Source organism: Falco rusticolus, chromosome 10, assembly GCF_015220075.1.
Source record: "Falco rusticolus isolate bFalRus1 chromosome 10, bFalRus1.pri, whole genome shotgun sequence".
NCBI classification, from domain to species: domain Eukaryota; kingdom Metazoa; phylum Chordata; class Aves; order Falconiformes; family Falconidae; genus Falco; species Falco rusticolus.
The window spans coordinates 11632448-11649329 of record NC_051196.1 but is presented as its reverse complement, the minus strand read 5'-3'; the positions used below and the strand labels follow the sequence as shown (position 1 = coordinate 11649329).

Below are 16882 nucleotides of genomic sequence, written 5' to 3'. Positions count from 1 at the left end.
TTTGGGTGGTATTTATTTCAGAGCATTCTTGCGTAAAGCTGTGTCGATACATGTAAGCATCGACTTTATCAGCTAGTTTTTGCCTGTTCCTGTTTACTATTTAGAAAATAACAAACATTACCACAATTGTAATGACACTTGCATTTCTGCACCGCTTTTTAAATCATAGCAAACTTGCACTGAGACACACTGATGATTTGGAGAAGTTTATGAAGCCAGTGCTCTGTTTTACGTGCCTGGTAAGTAGGTGTCTCCAGGGCTTAGTTTTCACCCTGAAGTTGCCCGGGACACAGTTCAGCAGCCATCCTCTTCCCTTACTGGCAGTATCGGCAGTAGTTCGACAGTTAGGCAACAATTCAAGTCCACTAGAAGGAAGAAGAGAGCCAGTTAAATGCGTGATCACTTGCTTCAGTTAACTCCTATTGTAACTTCAGTCTCTCAATTCATGGATTTTTAACATACATTTCTTTTTCTGTGCTGAGCACTGAAGCAAAGAAATGCTGCGATTTCACTTGTCTCTCATTTCAGTGGGTATACTGGCACCAGTGGGGGATAAGAAATACACAACACAGTGAGGTATGTGCTTATTCTGTAAAACAAAGCCTATTTTTTTCAGTAGCTCTCTGAAGTTGGTAGAGTTGGTCAAGATTGCCATGCCATTCTGTATTGAAAGGTGCTGCTACAGAGTCCTTAAGCCTCCCAGATGTAAGGCATTTGAGCGCTATCTTTTTGTCTCAAATGTTTGAGGCTAACTGTAGTTTTTTTCTTTTTCCCTTAGTGAAACTAATCGACCAAAGTTGAACGCCCCCTCCCTGCCATCTTGTCAGATAAAATCTGATGCTGCTTGTTAGGTTGATAGCTCACCATGCTGCTTTGGTGTTGGAAGGGTAATGGAAGCAAGTGAGTGGCAACTGGTCGTCTGCCACCGTTCCTGTGAACTGCATGTGAACTGAAACTGAAATCAGGGATATGCAGTTGACAGCGAGTCTATTTTTGTCATGGTTAAAATAATAAAAACTGTTTAGAAACAGGTATGACATCTTTGAAAAACCTTTACATCCCTAGTTTTATAAATCACTGTTTACTTAACATTTAACCGCAGCAGGTCCGTAAATATGCTCCACTGTCACAGTTACAACTTGCAAAAATATGTGATCACTTCTTATTCCATGGAATTGGAACCACCTTTGGGAGAAAACTTAGTAACGGTAATGTAATCTGGCTATGTGATGCTTAATAAGCCTTAAAGCGAACACTGTAATATTACATTGACTGTTCTTAAAGAACATAATATGGTAGCAGAAGGTAATGGTCTTTGTTTTAGAAGATGGCATCTTGCCTTTTATTTCAGAAGGCAGTTCCTTGAGGTCTCATAAGTGTAGGTGAAGACCTCTTTCCTTGGTGCTTCAACAAAACAGCTTTTTGTCTTTTGGTGCTCACAGTACCATACCAAGACTGGGTAAGTCATTGACATACTTTTTGTAGACTATAGTGATTTTTATATTCAGATTAAAATTTCTTTCCAAAAAAATGCAGCTTTTTTGCATTTTTTGGATGTCCTTGCTGGGTTTTATATCTTTCTCAGTTGGTTAATTTTAGTTATTTACGTTTTTTAAAAATCTGTCCTCTTGAATCATAGTACAAAGTGATTTGCCTAAGGACAATTGCAGCATCAGAGCCAGAAAATAATAATAATAATAAAAAAAAAAGTTTATCCATGTCATCTAGTCTAGTTTTGAAATGACTAATGAAAATATTCTTATTTATTATGCTCTGGTGGATATTTTTCTTCTTAAGATTATGTTACTAGCCTGTAAGTCTCTTCTCTTTTGATTTTGATGTAGATCTGATGTTCTTGTTTTCCAACTATTTATTCTCAACAGGCTATTTCTGTATAAGGCTTCAAGTATTCCAGCATCTCTGCAATTGTTTCATAATGGATAATTTTGCCGCTCATGTCCCAGCAACATCATTAATATATTATGTTGTCTATAGAGCCTTTTCAAGGCTGGTTGACAGCAGTTCTGCCTGGTAATTCTAAACAAATTTCTAGGTCTGTCTTGGCAGTGGGATTACTGCCAAGGATTTCCTTAAGTATATTGGTGATAGTTTATGATAATCGATTCATGGTTAATATAATTTCTAATACATGTAGAATCAATAAAACGTTGAGTCTTTACTGCTGTCAAGATTTTACAAGGAAAACTTTTGGACAAAAACTGACTTACAGGAAATTCATGTTACAAAAAAAACCTCCTGAGCTGATGATAATGATCCTGTCTGATTTCACCTTTTTTTCTTTGGCTGATGCCAGTGACCAAAAAGAACTACAGGAACTTAATGAATATAGAAGAAAAATGCAAAGATTTCTTGCAGTGATAGAAGCGTGTGTGTGTCTAGGGACAGTTGACTTTGCAGGTAGCAAAGCTGGGACGTTGCTGAAGCAGAGCAGCAGTGAGCTGCTCTTGGGAGGCAGCTTTCTTCTTTCAAGAAGAGATGTATTCTTTTTCTTTTTCCTCCCAGTTTTAACATTTACAGGTTACACATATATTTTTAGATAGACTTCTTCCTATGAATGAAAAATACAATTTAAAAATCCCAGAAGCTTAAAGCACTTGACTCAAAAGCAAGGATTACGTCTGTTTGTGAAGCCTAGTGTTGGCAGCCTTACTAAAGAGCAATGACATAAGGCAGGGCTGGCCTTTAAAAGTTTGTCCTGTCAATTTGTGGTGTGACAACATAATCTAAAAATAGTTTCTGGGACTAAGAAAAGGTAACACTTTTATTTGAGGACTTTTTTTTTTTTTTTTTTTCCTCTTGGAAAATTCATATATGCTGGAAACAAAAAAAGTGTGAATTCTCCACATCTCCAAGGAAATCACAAATAGCTTTTTAGAGGAAATTTGTTAGCGGAGCGTTAGCTTTCCTCTTTTCAAAGAGGAGGGGTTCCCAGTGAATACTCCCGTCTGGGTAGACTCTCATAATACGTTAGCCTTTAGGGCAGTGTTCAGGGCTTGGCCAAAGGTTGTATCACATGCAAAACAGTTGGAATTCCCAGTGGTTTTATTTTTGTAATTTTTGTTAGTTGTTGGCATTTTGAATCAATCTGTAGTCAGTATGCTTTTGTTTTTTATTTTGGTGCAAGTCATTTGAAAGTTGAAAATAGAATATCTCCTTGACATATTATGGCACTTCAGATGAATTATGGATTTTATGTGGTATGTATGTAATTTCTTGGTTTGGGACATATTTGAGAGTGCCTCATAATCTTTATTGGTATTATATTAATGCATTTTTTAATAGTTCAGATGAAAGGATGGTTGTGTTCTTTATTTTTGTTATATATATTTTTATTATTTTTAAAAGTTCAGGAAACATGTATTGCTCCTCACACTTTGCCAGCAATGTGCCTTGCAGACTCTTGTGAAACCCTGTGTACTATTTTCTTTGTACACTGAGAAGAGCATCAGTGAAGATAGCCGCCGTTCCCTTTTTTCTCTTGAATTCAAATGTACTGTGCAACCCCAGCTCAAGGCACTGAGCAGTTGGTGTGCTATAGCCCTGTCTGAGTAGTAGCACTTCTGTAAATGAGGGGAAAGTTCCTTCTCTGTCTCTTTGATCCTTGCTGTGTCTGTTAGTATTGTCAATACGCGTGCCTTTTCCTAATGTGTCTGTCTGTATTGGGGACAGAATGAAGTTTTTAGCTGTAAATAATGAGCTGCTTGTGTCCTGGACTGGACTCAAGGGGTTTACTCAGATGAAAGTCTCCCATTGTTAACCAATTATTATCTAGATCCCATTATTATCTTTTTTTCTTTAAACTGCCCTACCTGTTTTTAACTTTATTTGCTCTGACAGCAAAATTACAAGATTCTGCTTGATTAAAAAGAATTTTCACTGTATTGTGGTTACCCTGATTTTGTCCTCTTTAATGTGGTGGTAGAGAGAGGGTCTGGGCTTTAGTGTTGGATCTAGGCAAGAAGTGCTTTATAAAGATGTCAATGTTTATGTAGTGAGAAGAATTGAAAAAAAACCCACCACCCTACTCTATGTTTTAATGTTTGGGTAGTGTGTGCTACATTTTTGTACCTAATGTTACTTGAAAAATCCTTGCAAAGTAGAGCTTGCAGAAATGCTGGGGTTCTCTGCTGTAGTCACGTTCCTGTTGCAGCGTGTTGTTGGGGTCTGATACAACATCAATCTGGATGTAATAGATACATAGTTAAGCAGGTTATTTTAGGATCTGAAACTCTGCTAAGAATAGACAGGCTCTCCTTTCAACAGGAAAGGACAAATAAATTAAAATGGGATACCAGGGAAGGAAAAACAGGGAAAAAAGCAGAGAGAGAAAGAACTAAGGAGAACAAAAAAGGGGGAAACCAGCAGACTGGTGGCGGTGGGGCTCAAGGCTGGGGTGAAACATGTGGAAGGACGTATGGATTCTTTCAGCAGACCGCAGCGCAGTTGCAAGCAGGTGATGTGACATACTGGAAGGGTGAAGTCTTACAGTCTAGCCTGCCAAAATAGACTTGTGTAATTTTCCTCGCTAGCAGTGCCTAGGTTTATTTCAGTGGGGAGGAAAAAAATAACCTTTTATGTTTTCTAATGTAATCTCTTAGTTTTGTCAGAACATTGACAGATGATTTTTTTTCCGTAGTGTCCCAAAGGTGAGGCTCTTCAGTATTCCCCTGTGATTGTGTTAGTGGAATCACGAAACTATGGGTAAGGATGTGACTTGTTAGGGTGGCGTCATATTTATACCAGGGATCTAATCATAGAAATTTGGATGGGAAAAAATCACCGGGTCAGCCAGTCAGTTCACTTGCCAGTGCATCATAAATTACTACAGCACCATGCAAATTAAAGTTAAGATTGTTGAACATCTGTGCTTACTGTATGTTGGGTGTATTTTTCTGCATTGTTGTATGGAAGCAACATATCCCAATAAAACATTGTGCCAGACATATATCTGTTGGGTATGAATCTAGCCATAAATTTAGAACCAAGAAGTGTTTAAAAATATTTTTATTTACCAAAAAGTCTCTACGAGTCTAACCTTGAGAAAGCAGATTAAATTTCGTGTGTGTTAACCCACCTGCCCCAGTTGCTGCTCTGTAGATTTTCTGTCATAACTTTCTTGTAATGTTTCTATTCTATTTCTTTTTTTCATTTGGCAGCAGACATAGCTATTAAGTGACTAGAAAGTACTTTATATTGGGGAATATCCAAAGTGAAATGCATTCTGGTGTTCTGTTTTATTTAGTGAAAAGGACATGAATCTTCTATGCGGAGCTGTGGCATCAGTGCTTTTTGCTAGACACCACTTTTTTTTTTTAATTGTATATACTTTGAATATTTCAATTTTAAGTTATCAAATGTCACTGTTAATTCTATTTAATTCTTTTAAAATGTTCATTTTGCCAAGCTGTTTGCTTGTTTATCTTTTAAAATAAAACAACTTTTAACAAGCCTACTGTCTCTATCCTGATGTCATGTTGTCAGGTTTCAGTTCTTGATTTGATAGTGTTTTTATAATCCAGCATCACTGCATAAATTATCTGTAACAAAAATACTGGTGTTTTTCTAAAATTACAATTATTCTTTTTTTTCTGACAAATATTTTCTTTGAGGGCAGGATTGTCTCATGGGCAACAACCTTCAGGCTACCAGTCAGGATAATAGACAGTGAAAGCCTTATTCCAGTACTGTGTCGAACAGTATTAGGAAGGTAGATGAGATAAACATACTGGTTTGTATGAACACAGAATGATCTGGGGGTCTGAGAGAGATGAATGACAAGACATTGCCCTGCCTATTCAGAAATATTTGTGTTGATTTATGGTGAGTTTTCTATAATTCAAATAATGTAATTTTAAGTCAGAATTTATCAGTCTGAGTTGCAAAAGATCATCAGAGTATCCCTCTGCATCACCCAGATGGGTGCACATCAACAGTAAAAACAAAAAAAAAAATCTTTTCACAATGGACGAGAATGTGAGCTGATTCTCTTACCTTCTCAGGTGTCTGTATGGCATCTTCATTTCCAGTGCAGCACGCCTACCTGATGAACTGTTGCACAACAACTGTACGCTAGAAAATTATTTCAGCTAGTTTTATGGTTTATTTAGCTCTTGGGGCTGAGCTGCAGACCTGCAGCAGGCAGGCGTGTCGTTGCCCTGTGTTGGGAGGGCAAACTCTTTGTCAAGCGTTGCTGCAGAATGAAAGGAATTTTCCTTTGTGTCTTCAGGGTAGACTTTCCTTTGGTCTTGGTTTTGGTTGTGTGATTTTTGGTTTTTTTGGTGTTGTGGGTTTTTTTTTTTTTTTTTTTTGGTAGCTAGTTAATATAAGGTAAAATACTATGGTTTGTGCAATTCTTGACGTAACAGCCGTATCCTTGCGGTCTCTGGTATTTTACCTCAACTATGTCAAAGTGAGAATCCATGTAAATATAAATAAATGACATCCTCATGCTAATCAGTTGTATAAGAAACTGATGCCTCTTTCCATTGCCTTGGGCCTAGTGGGAGACCCTTGGTAGGGTGTTTACGGTGGGATCAGGCTGCTTGTGTCTTTAGAACCGCCGTGACTTCACACCCTCAGTCCAGATGTAGGAGTGTTGTTATCAGGGATGAAAGCACAAGAAGCCTTCACACAAAACTGACTTGCAAGATCTTGCTATTCTTGATGAGGATACTACAAGCAAATACTGCCAACGCTTATTACTCTCTTTTAGAGACTCCTTAGCTGTTCTTTAGCTGGTGTGTTTGGGCACTGCAAGTCCGTGCAGACCCTTACAGAGTTAGACATTGATATTCCCACAAAATCAACAGTAACAAAGTAAAAGGTGGGGGGAATTAAGATTTGGCATCTCTGATTTGTGAGGCCTCGAAATCTCCCGCGCTGTGGTGATCTCATTTTTCTCTTACACTTGTTCAGAGCTGGCAATCATTGCTAGTGCTTGATCTGTTCCTCGGGAGAGGCCAGTGTGTGGTTGCCACCCGCCCCACTGCGTGCTCGTCCACAGCTACCTGTGCTTGCCCTAACCTCTGTCTCTGTCCCAAGCAAGATAACTTCAAGCTAGGTTTTCTTCGAAAATAATCTGGACAATTCACCAGATAGGCTTGAGTTTTCCTTTTGGTACAAGATTTTTGGATGTTTTCATCTTCTGGATGTTGCTTCTTTTCTCTTGCCATCCCTCTTGCTGTCCTGCCTCAATGAGAAGAAAAAAAAAACAGAGAGGGGAAAAACCCCAAACCCAAAGGTGGCTGTAGCAGCATATAGGGAGGCATGTCAGGAACACGCTATACGATAGAGGCAGTTTCATTAAAAGAGCTGCACAGGCTGTTACTGCGGCTGAGGGAGTTGCTGTGGCTGCTTGCAGAACTGCAGAAGAAAGGGGCTCTGGGTCTTTGTACTGAGAGATGTGCAAAGCAAGAACTTGGATCTGCGTGTGTGTGTATATAGATATAAATACCTATATACACACACAGATGTGCCTGTAACAGCCTATACTCCCCAGTGCTCTGGGCAGAACTGGGGAGCCTGCGCGCACCAGTGCGTGCTGTGTAGGAAGGCAGGAGATGAGCAGTCTCCTGTTGGAGAAGGGGGCTGCTTGCCGGGGTGACTGGTGTGCCACCCCCATGTGGTACTCTGCTGCTTTCGGTGGATTATATTATGAAAGATAATATTTATATATATAATATAACCCCCTGCGGCAGGGTGGACGGGGGCAACGCCTGTGCAACCATCTCTTGCAGCCTTCGACTCTTTCAAGGATAAAGTGCTGCAAGCGTATGAGCGAGAGTACACAAAGGATGTTGTCAAAATTCAGTTGTTGGTAAGTAACCTTATTAGATGCTTTGAATATTGATAATTTGCTATCCAAAATGTAAATAAAATGTGTTAAATTGCAGACTGGAATATTTACCAGTAAAGCATCTGAACAATTTCTCTGTACATGATTTTCCGTATTATATTGCTACAGCAATATCTACTTTGCTTGTTTTTCATGTAATTCAAAACTGCTTAGCATGTCAAGAACATAAATAAATCACTTGGTAAGTTGCAGTCTTTCTGAGGAAAAACAAAATCATGAAAAGACAAACATCTTCTGGTTTTCATAAAATCAACAACTCATTTCGCTACAGTGAATTAAGTGGAAAAAAGTCTATTGAAATCACTTATTCTCAGCTGAAAGAGAAATTCAAAAGGAATAACTAAGTATTATTTTTAGTATTTCTGGTAAGTGGTAAGAGAAGGTGTATTAGGTTAAAATTTGTGATGGCTTCTCCAAAACAAAATTCTTTTCCAGCATGAGGAGGTAGTGCAAGGTGCTTGTAATTTTGTGTTATGTGATGGAATTAACTAGGATTTATTTGTTATTTGTCTGGTTTAATTTCTTCCTGTCCTTTGCTCTCCCTCTTCAGTTGTGAGCTCTGTGTTCTAATGAACTTGTTTTGCAGTGACTGCTTTTTTTGTGGAAGTGGTTACATGTTTGGGCCACTCTCTATATAAGGTTTTTAAATCCTCTCTCCTTCTCAAGGTCAGGTCAGGGTTCAAAGTTAAGCTGTCAGCTGTGTGTCAGTCGGGTAGGTTATACATAACGGGGGAAGGCTGTGATATGAAGTAGGGCTTTTCTAGCTGTTGGAATTTGCACAGTTCTGTGAAAAAGTTTTAATATGCTAAAATGATGGTTTTTCTGCCAGGAAATGAGAGTTCCTTTTGCAGAGCACGGTGGACACCGCCATAGCAATGCCGTGGCCTTAGAGGTTTACAGGAGATACAGTGACTCATTTCCTCCTGTCTTCACTATCGCCTGCCACATGATGGTCTGGTAGCACACCAGACTCCTTCAAAGGAGGGCTGCAGTTGTGAATGAGGGGATAACTTCTCATATCATCTTGAAACATGTTTGTTCTCCCTGTGATTTGTGATATGTGGTGACATAGCCCTAAATTGCAAAGCAGGGCTTTTCATTCTTTCTGGCCACCTCAAAGACACAGATGCCCTATCCAGTTTAACTAATGTTTCCAGAGTCCTTTTCCAAGCACTTTATTTACATTTTTGCCTTGAGTTTAAATCCTCTTACCTTCTTAGAGTTAAAAATAACCAAACCCCAAAAATCAGAATTTATGCTGGTTATGTACTTATTGCTTAACTGTTATGTACTAATGCCTAATTACAGCAGAGTTAAAAGAACACTGGAAAACTACAAGAAAAGTGAGGATTGTGAATGTAAATCTGTAATGCAGTTTTGCGTTATAGATTTACAGCAACAATCCTTTCAAAGGACAGGGAGGGAAGCTCGTTGGCTGGCATAGTGTGTACCGTACTTGTGTTTCCAAGGCCAAATGTGCCTTAACACATGACACTACCAATCTGTGTTCGAACATGTCGATGGGCTTAAAAGCAAGAGACAATTCAACTCTGCAAATGTTCTGAAAAAAAAGTAAATCGCTCGAGATCTCACCTTTAACATGACTTTTTTTTTTAAGACTCCTATGAATTTTGTTGATGTTCTTATTCTAATAAAATGGCATTACAAATAAAAATTATTCTGACCATGAAGAAGATTGTGGAGGCTTTTTTTTTTCTTTTTTTTTTTTTTTTCTCCAGTTTGGATCAAGAAATTTGCTTGAATAGCTCTTACTTTTGTGGAACCGTAGTGATTTTAGTATGTAGGAAAGGAGATACAGATACGTTATCAGATCGGTGACCTGTGTATTCTGGTATTTTCCCACTGGAGAAGATTTACCATAGCAGAAAGTTGCATTTCAGTGTCTTCTGATGCAAGTTTCTTCCAGCTCTATGCAATTGACAGTTGTGTTTTATTGTACATTGATATGAACCTTACTGTTTAATCTAGAGCCATTGTGGGTGTTTTTTCTTGATCCATTCTTAAATACTCTTAATTACTTTTTTTTTTTAATCTCAACAGTGGCCCATAATTCAAAGGCTAATTGTACTGTGGCTTCAAAAAACCCCACTTTTATATTTACATCTGAGATTAAAGGGGGGTGGGTGGGGGTTGATTCCTTGGTCTTCTATAGTGAGGCAGGGCATTAGAAACACCTGGCTGCGTTTCTTCCCTTATTTTATATATAATTTGCATAATGTTACTGATCATTCGTTCTTTCCTAAAGCTTTATAGTTCTAACCAGGGTTTCTTCTTGTACCCAAGTCTCTTCAAGTCTTTAATTTATATTGTCCTTCTCTGCGTCTTTTCTATTTGATGTATCCTTTTTCAGATGGGGGTGACCAAAACTGAACACAGAATTCAAAAGTGAGCACACACTATTCAAGGTGAGGGAATATCACTAGTTTTATATAAGGCATAATAATTTTTGATATATTTGTCCTTTAAAAATAAATACTGATATTTTTTCTCCCAATTATAAGAAATTTTTCTTGAGTAAGCTTTAAAGTTGTCTGGTTTTTTTTCGTTGGAAAGTTGGTAATTTATAACATTAATTCTTATGGGTAATGAATGAATGAATAATGTACATTAATTTTTGCTATGGCTTACTATACTCCATGTACGCTCTACTGCCTGTCATTGTGTTGATCTAATTGCATATCTGAAATTCCTTCTGAAGTCCATCACAAATGCACTAGAGAGCCAATTGTTCTTTATATCCTTCGTCATCTGCAGATTTTGTCACTACGTGGTTCATTCCCATTGCATCCTTCAGATCATTGAAGTGTACTTGCCTGTGGGTTTTTTTTTCTGTGTTGCCACCTTGGTTTGGATCCCTCTATACTAGAGTTTCTCCTGTGTTCTTGCAGATCTCTTAAAGGTCTGCATTCCTCCACACTCATGATAAAGAATGGTAGTTGAAGGTAGTGAATTGTACATGAGCATACTCATTAAAATGCCCATTACCATCTCTCATTAACTTATTCACTGCATCTGATCCCTCTCTTAGACCTCATTTCTTCAGAAGAATAATTACACATTTCACAACCCATATCTAGTTATTTCTTTCATAAAGTATATGCTTGCATTATTCTAGTAGTGGTAGTGTGTGTGGGGGGAAATGTTATTCTAATCTGTCTTTTGACTGACTCTTGCAAATTGGTTTTGTTTACATGAGTTCTCTTGATCCATAGGATGACTTTGACCAGGTCATTAATAAAACAAGATAAACATTCTATGCTTTCGATGACGTCTTTGCATTAGTATTTGTTATAACAATGACAGTGTGTTGTATCCAGAGCAGATAATTATTAGGCATTGTTGCAATGAGCATAGTAATGTTTGGCTTCTATGAGAAGAGTGTAGGTTTTGTTGCATGCTCATATTAGAAACTTTGTCTCCATTTCGGAACGTAAATTCTCTATATATGAATATAGAGAAGGCAAAATTTATGGAGAGCCAGTATTAAAGTTCTTATTCAGTATGTTTGAAACTGCGAAGTTGAAATGGCTCAATAAGGCTTATGTGCCTGTTTGGAAAGTATTTTACTGCAAAACCCGTAATTGATGAGGTAAGGTCGCCAAGGCTATACCAGCATTCCCAATGTCAAGCATCTTTGGATAGGCAGTAGCGCCTGGGGAGAGGAAGTAGCTCAGTGTTCCTCACACAGCACTGTTACCTTCAGCTTCTAGTGTGGAAGTTGGTACGGGTGCTAGCTGAAGGTTTTGGTCTAGGAGAGAAATCACATAGGTGTGTTGAAAGAAGTGGGAGATGTGAGGGGAGGAAGACTCTTCCTATACTCTTCACTCATCTGGAGAGTGGCAGCCTGGTGGTCAATAAATAAAACAACGGCATGTGATAGACAATAGGTACGTTGACCCTCTCATACTGCCAGGAGAGAAACAGAAATAAAAATTGCTCAGCCTTTAGTCTTGTTTCCTTGATATGTGAGGGCATATGTGTGCTGTGTGTATATCCTGTGACCTTCAGTGGGAACTTACTGGAGAAATTATTTGAGTGTTAAACAGAACTTTTCATATAATTAGAGTTCTGGAAAGCTGCTGGTTTTATTGGTTGATGCTGTTCTTCAGTTATGTACATTAACTGTTGGGGTTTAGCTTTTTTATTTAACTTACGTTCTAAATTGAATTTCTAACCAAAGACTTCTAGGTAAGGAGCATTTGAAATGGCTTGACTTCTTATGGGTTTTGTCGTGGCTTATTTTTACAATATGGTTAATTCTTGCTCTTTTTCCCCCCCAGTGTAAAGGTTGGAAGAATTTTTCTGTTACTGAGCTGAATCTTTGATTATTATTTAGTTTTGCTTGGGTGGTGTTTTTTTTTTTTTTGTTTGTTTGGTGGTTGGGTTTTTGGTTTGTTTTTTTGGGTTTTTTTAATCCTCTGTCAAGGCATTATATGACTTTTCCACAAATTTTGTTGCTTCGTTCTAAGCCGGCTAACCTGCTGGAGCTAAATTATTTTATGAAATATACTGGTTTTTAAGCAAGTTAACGGAACAAATTGCGTGGTTTCTTTCTTCCTAAGCTTACAAAACCCCATAGAATAATATGTATGTTCATGATCTGTGATGTAATAAATAGAAATGTGACTATCCAAACAAGCAGCTGAAGCAAATACTCATTTGCATCTTTCATCTTTAAAGATATTTCCAATTTAAAATGCTACTTCAAGTGTTGAGCTGTGCTCTTACCAAGCGAGAAAGGAGGATTTCAGGTGTATTAGTCTAGGAATTGTTGCCCAATCAAGTGAATCCTATATATGGCATTTTAAATGAACTTTGCTGTTAATTTTTTTAATTAATATTTAATTAACATTGATAGGAATCTTGCTTTTAATTTCATATAAGTACATTTAATTAAGACTTGGTATTCCTAAGAAGTTTTGAATATTCTGGGGTTCTCCTTTCTGATATCTTGGTATGGGATAACAGATGCTATTTACTAAGTTGGGGACTATGGTAGCTTCTGGTGTACTGAACATCTTGTAATCTGCAGTAGATACCAAGTGTTAGTGTGTGTGTGTGTGTGTGGTGGTTTGAGAGGGAAGTACTAAGTGACACTTTTTTTTTTGAGTAATCTGATGTTGAAGTGACTGGGACATCTGGAGTTTCTACCACTTGATGTCTGTTAGGAAAGGGAATGCTTTCCTTTCAGGCTGCATTTAAAAATATTTCTTGTATGAAAAAAGAGCTATTGGTTATCTTAAAAGAATAAAAATTGACAAATGACTCCATCCTCTTTAACCCTTTCCTCCTCCATTGTCCAAATAGATTTTAATTGGAAGTTTACAAGAAGAGAGAGGAAAAGGTGCTTTTGAGACATAAACGAGCTGTTTTCTTTTATCAGAAATGTTTGAGCTGGTTGAGACCAATGTAAACATAATCAAAGCCAGTACAATTTCTCCTGTAAGTTTTCTGTGGGAGAGTTGCTCCATTTTTAAGAACCTGCATGAGGCCATGGTAGGAGATGTTGAACCTGAAAACCAGCAAACTTGGTGTTTCTGTGGAGCAGCCGTTCATCTTCCTTACTTCAAGTTAGCGTGAACATGGGTTTTGTTCACCTCACTGTAGCGTGCTGTGGGTAGCTCTGCTGGGGAGCACATTTATTTCCTCTTCTTTTCTGCACGGTAGGTCAGGTGCTGGGAAGTGGCGAGCACTGGTCTTGCCTCTCCTTCAATATGTTCCTTTACCTTAGAATTGGTATTGCTTTTATTGTTATTGCAGAACTGCTTGGTACCCGTGAAAAACCAAGACTGCTGCCTTTTGAAATGCAGTAAATATTCTCGTCTTTTGGTCATCTTATCTTTCTTTTATTTGCAATCGTGTCCCTCGGAAGAGGCGAGCAACAGACTGACCGACTGCAGCTATTTTTATACGGAGCTCATACTAACTGTTGAGTAAATGTAAGAGGTTTTAAAGAGCTTATTTTAGCAGAAGCATTTGTTAAAGCCCCTATATCCATAGGCTGTGTGTATGTTCATTAACTATTCAGGGCCGTAAGGTAATACTACAAAAGGAAGTGTATTTTAACAGAGATCTGTAACAACCATACGCAGGCTGGCACCCAGCCAGCGGCTGAAGGCAGACGGTTCTTACTGCTATTTCGAGTCTTGTGGCATCTAGCGATATTAAATTTATGGCTGGGATAACGAAACTAGCTAATACTTACTGCAGTGTCATGATCCCACATGACAAAAATACTTACGTTTGATCCCCAGAAGTTTATTGTAACCAAATCTTTGAAGGCAGTGGAAAACTGAGCCTCTCCAGTTTCACTGCCGGTGGGGCAAGATTTATCCTTCATATAATCGCATCCGAAACGGTTTGTGACAAGGATGGGAAGAACTGAAGTGCTGGCATGAATGGAAAGTACATAAATATTTAAGAGAATATCCTGTAGACTTTCTTATCTGTGGAAAGTCTCGGATTTTCCCTGTAGCAGAAGCCAGAGTGGCTTCCCTGGTCAGGGATGGGGCAGAGCGTTAGGAGTCCTTCCCCGGAGGAGAACGTGCATCCTTGGAGCTTGGAGTATCCACATACAGTTTCTGCCAGCTGCTCCTTGTGGAAAGGGATGGAGATGCTTCAGCTCTTGGTCTGCCTAATAGCCACAAAATAGCTTCTCTGTCCCAAGGTAGCATGGAAGTAGGAATTTGTGCCCAAATCCAGTACGTGTCAGCCAAGTAAAGAATGTTTTGATAAAGGTGTACGTCAGAGGAGAAGGGAAATGAGATGCGTAGGAATTTACAATGGTCAGAGACTGTTTTGTATGTGGAAGGTCAATATGACAGACGCAGCATGTGCTGAAGTGTAAGATTTTTAAGCTTTTACACAGGTGAGAGAGAGTGAGCGTGTTACCTGGTCAGTTGAATGCTGCTGCTCTGCCCAGCTGCAACAGGAATTACCTGCTTAGTTTTAACCACCTTCCTACGGTTCTGTGACATGTTAAGCTAACAATAGACCATCTGTTTTAAAAGTAAATAACTTTATAGTGTAGTGCTTTAAATAATATATTTCCGGGCGTCTTTCTATATTAGCATGCAGATATATTTTAATTCTTTTTCATTTTGTTAATAGTTTGAATGAACTGGGAGGGAAGGTTTAAAAAGAACAAATGCAATTAAAATGGCTATCTGTGAAATACTTGGGGTTTGCTCCGTGCAAACAGCAATGTTAAAGCCCCTTTAGCAGCTGTGTCAATACCAATTTTTCTGGTTCTTGAGTACAGAAATAAACTCAAATGCTATCGGTTAAATAATTCACGTTGTAGGTGAAAAGTAAGACCTGGTCTCTTTAGCAAATGCAATGTTTTCATTTATGCGATTTAAAAACTTATCACATTGAACTGATTCGAGTGTGTTAAGAGATTTGCAGTTATGCTATTTAAAGTATCAATTTAATTAAGTGTACTGTCCAGTTCGGCAGTGTGCAAGCGGATTTTCAGGTAAAACTTTTTGTTTGTTTTTGAGATAAATTACTGTTGTATTCAGAATGTAGTTACAGTCATGTGACATTGAGTGGGTGAATCGTTTGGGACATACTGGAGGAAAGGCAAAAGTGTTGAACCAGTGACGTTCTGTTTTTCAGGCATATCAATTATTTTCATGACCATAGCAAACTGATACTTGTAGGAAGAAAACATCTCGGAGCTGCAAATTTTTACCGTGGATTATCTAGATAAAGAAAAAAGCAATTTCTTATGCTCTGATTTTATAGAAATAATTAACCTGTGTTTTCAAATAACAGAATTTTTTTTTTTTTGTTCTGTTTTGGGTTTGGTTTTTTATTTATTTTTTGTCATGTTGGTTTGTTGAATTACCTTTTTTTCCCCCAAGGAAAAAAAATTCAGTAACCCGTGTTTAATTTGCAGAGCACCAGAGATCATACTGGGATTGCCGTTTTGTGAAGCCATAGACATGTGGTCGTTAGGGTGTGTGATTGCAGAGCTGTTTCTTGGATGGCCACTGTACCCAGGAGCACTGGAATATGACCAGGTAGTAGAATCAATTTCACGAGCATATACATGCTTTCTGCAACTTTAAGAATTTCAGATCATTAAATCCAGGATTTCAAATGTTAATCATATCCCCAATTAAGCAGTAGTTCTTCAAGTCTGTTCAATGCTTTTAATTTTGGCTTAGTGATTGTCCTGGAAACACAAATCCTGTTTCTAGACCAAACTGTACATTGTACTGCTTTTCTGAATTAAATTTCAATTTGTCCTCCCCACCTCCACCTTGCAAAATAAGTGTTAGCATTGAAACTGCTTTTTATGATGAAAACCAAAGTTTGTGGCCACCATCATTGCATTATAATCTCTCTTTCTCTTGCCACGAATGGGGTTGACTCCGGAATGTTCATTCAGATGTCAGGATTAGTTGTCTTCTGAATAATTCTTGATGTTTCTTGGAAATCCAACATTGCTCAAAGATTCGAAAGCCTATACTTCACAAGGAGCAAGAATCAGCTGTTGCAGTAATATATATATATATCTGCAGTGGTAAAGCTTGAAGCTATTGAAGCTTGAGTTTTCAGCTACTGACACCGTTGGCATTAGTGAGCTGACTTAAAAAGTTGTTTCTAATGAAAGATGTAGAATACTCTCTATTTAAAACACTTAGAGAAATCTTTAATTTTCTAGTATAATGTGGAAATTTGAAAGACATGTAACCAGCATTCTAACTATCCCTGTCTGGTTTTGAAATTCGTAAGTGAAGAAATCTCCTGGAAAATCCCACATGTGACAGCACTGGCTTCTTACTAACTTCTACATCTTTGATGCAACATTCAGTTTAGGTGCAGTTCCTCCAGCACATTGTTTAGGTTATTCAAATCCTGAGCTTCATGGAATGGGCTTTTGGCTCCCCATGCTCAATAGATCAGACCTACTTCTCTAAAAATTCATTTGTTTAAAACCACTGTCGGGGGTTATATTGATTTTGTGTTGATTTT

The 16882-nt window shown here is 38.1% G+C and overlaps 1 protein-coding gene across 4 annotated transcripts in view; it reads left to right on the top strand.

Moving 5' to 3' along the window:
* Positions 1 to 16882, top strand: part of HIPK3 (homeodomain interacting protein kinase 3) — a 113637-nt gene that overhangs the window by 72815 nt on the left and 23940 nt on the right. For all 4 annotated transcript variants that reach the window (XM_037403412.1, XM_037403410.1, XM_037403411.1 and 1 more), the window contains exon 3: positions 15801 to 15924. In XM_037403412.1, the coding sequence (XP_037259309.1) occupies positions 15801 to 15924 (124 nt within the window). The remainder of the gene's footprint in view (positions 1 to 15800; positions 15925 to 16882) is intronic.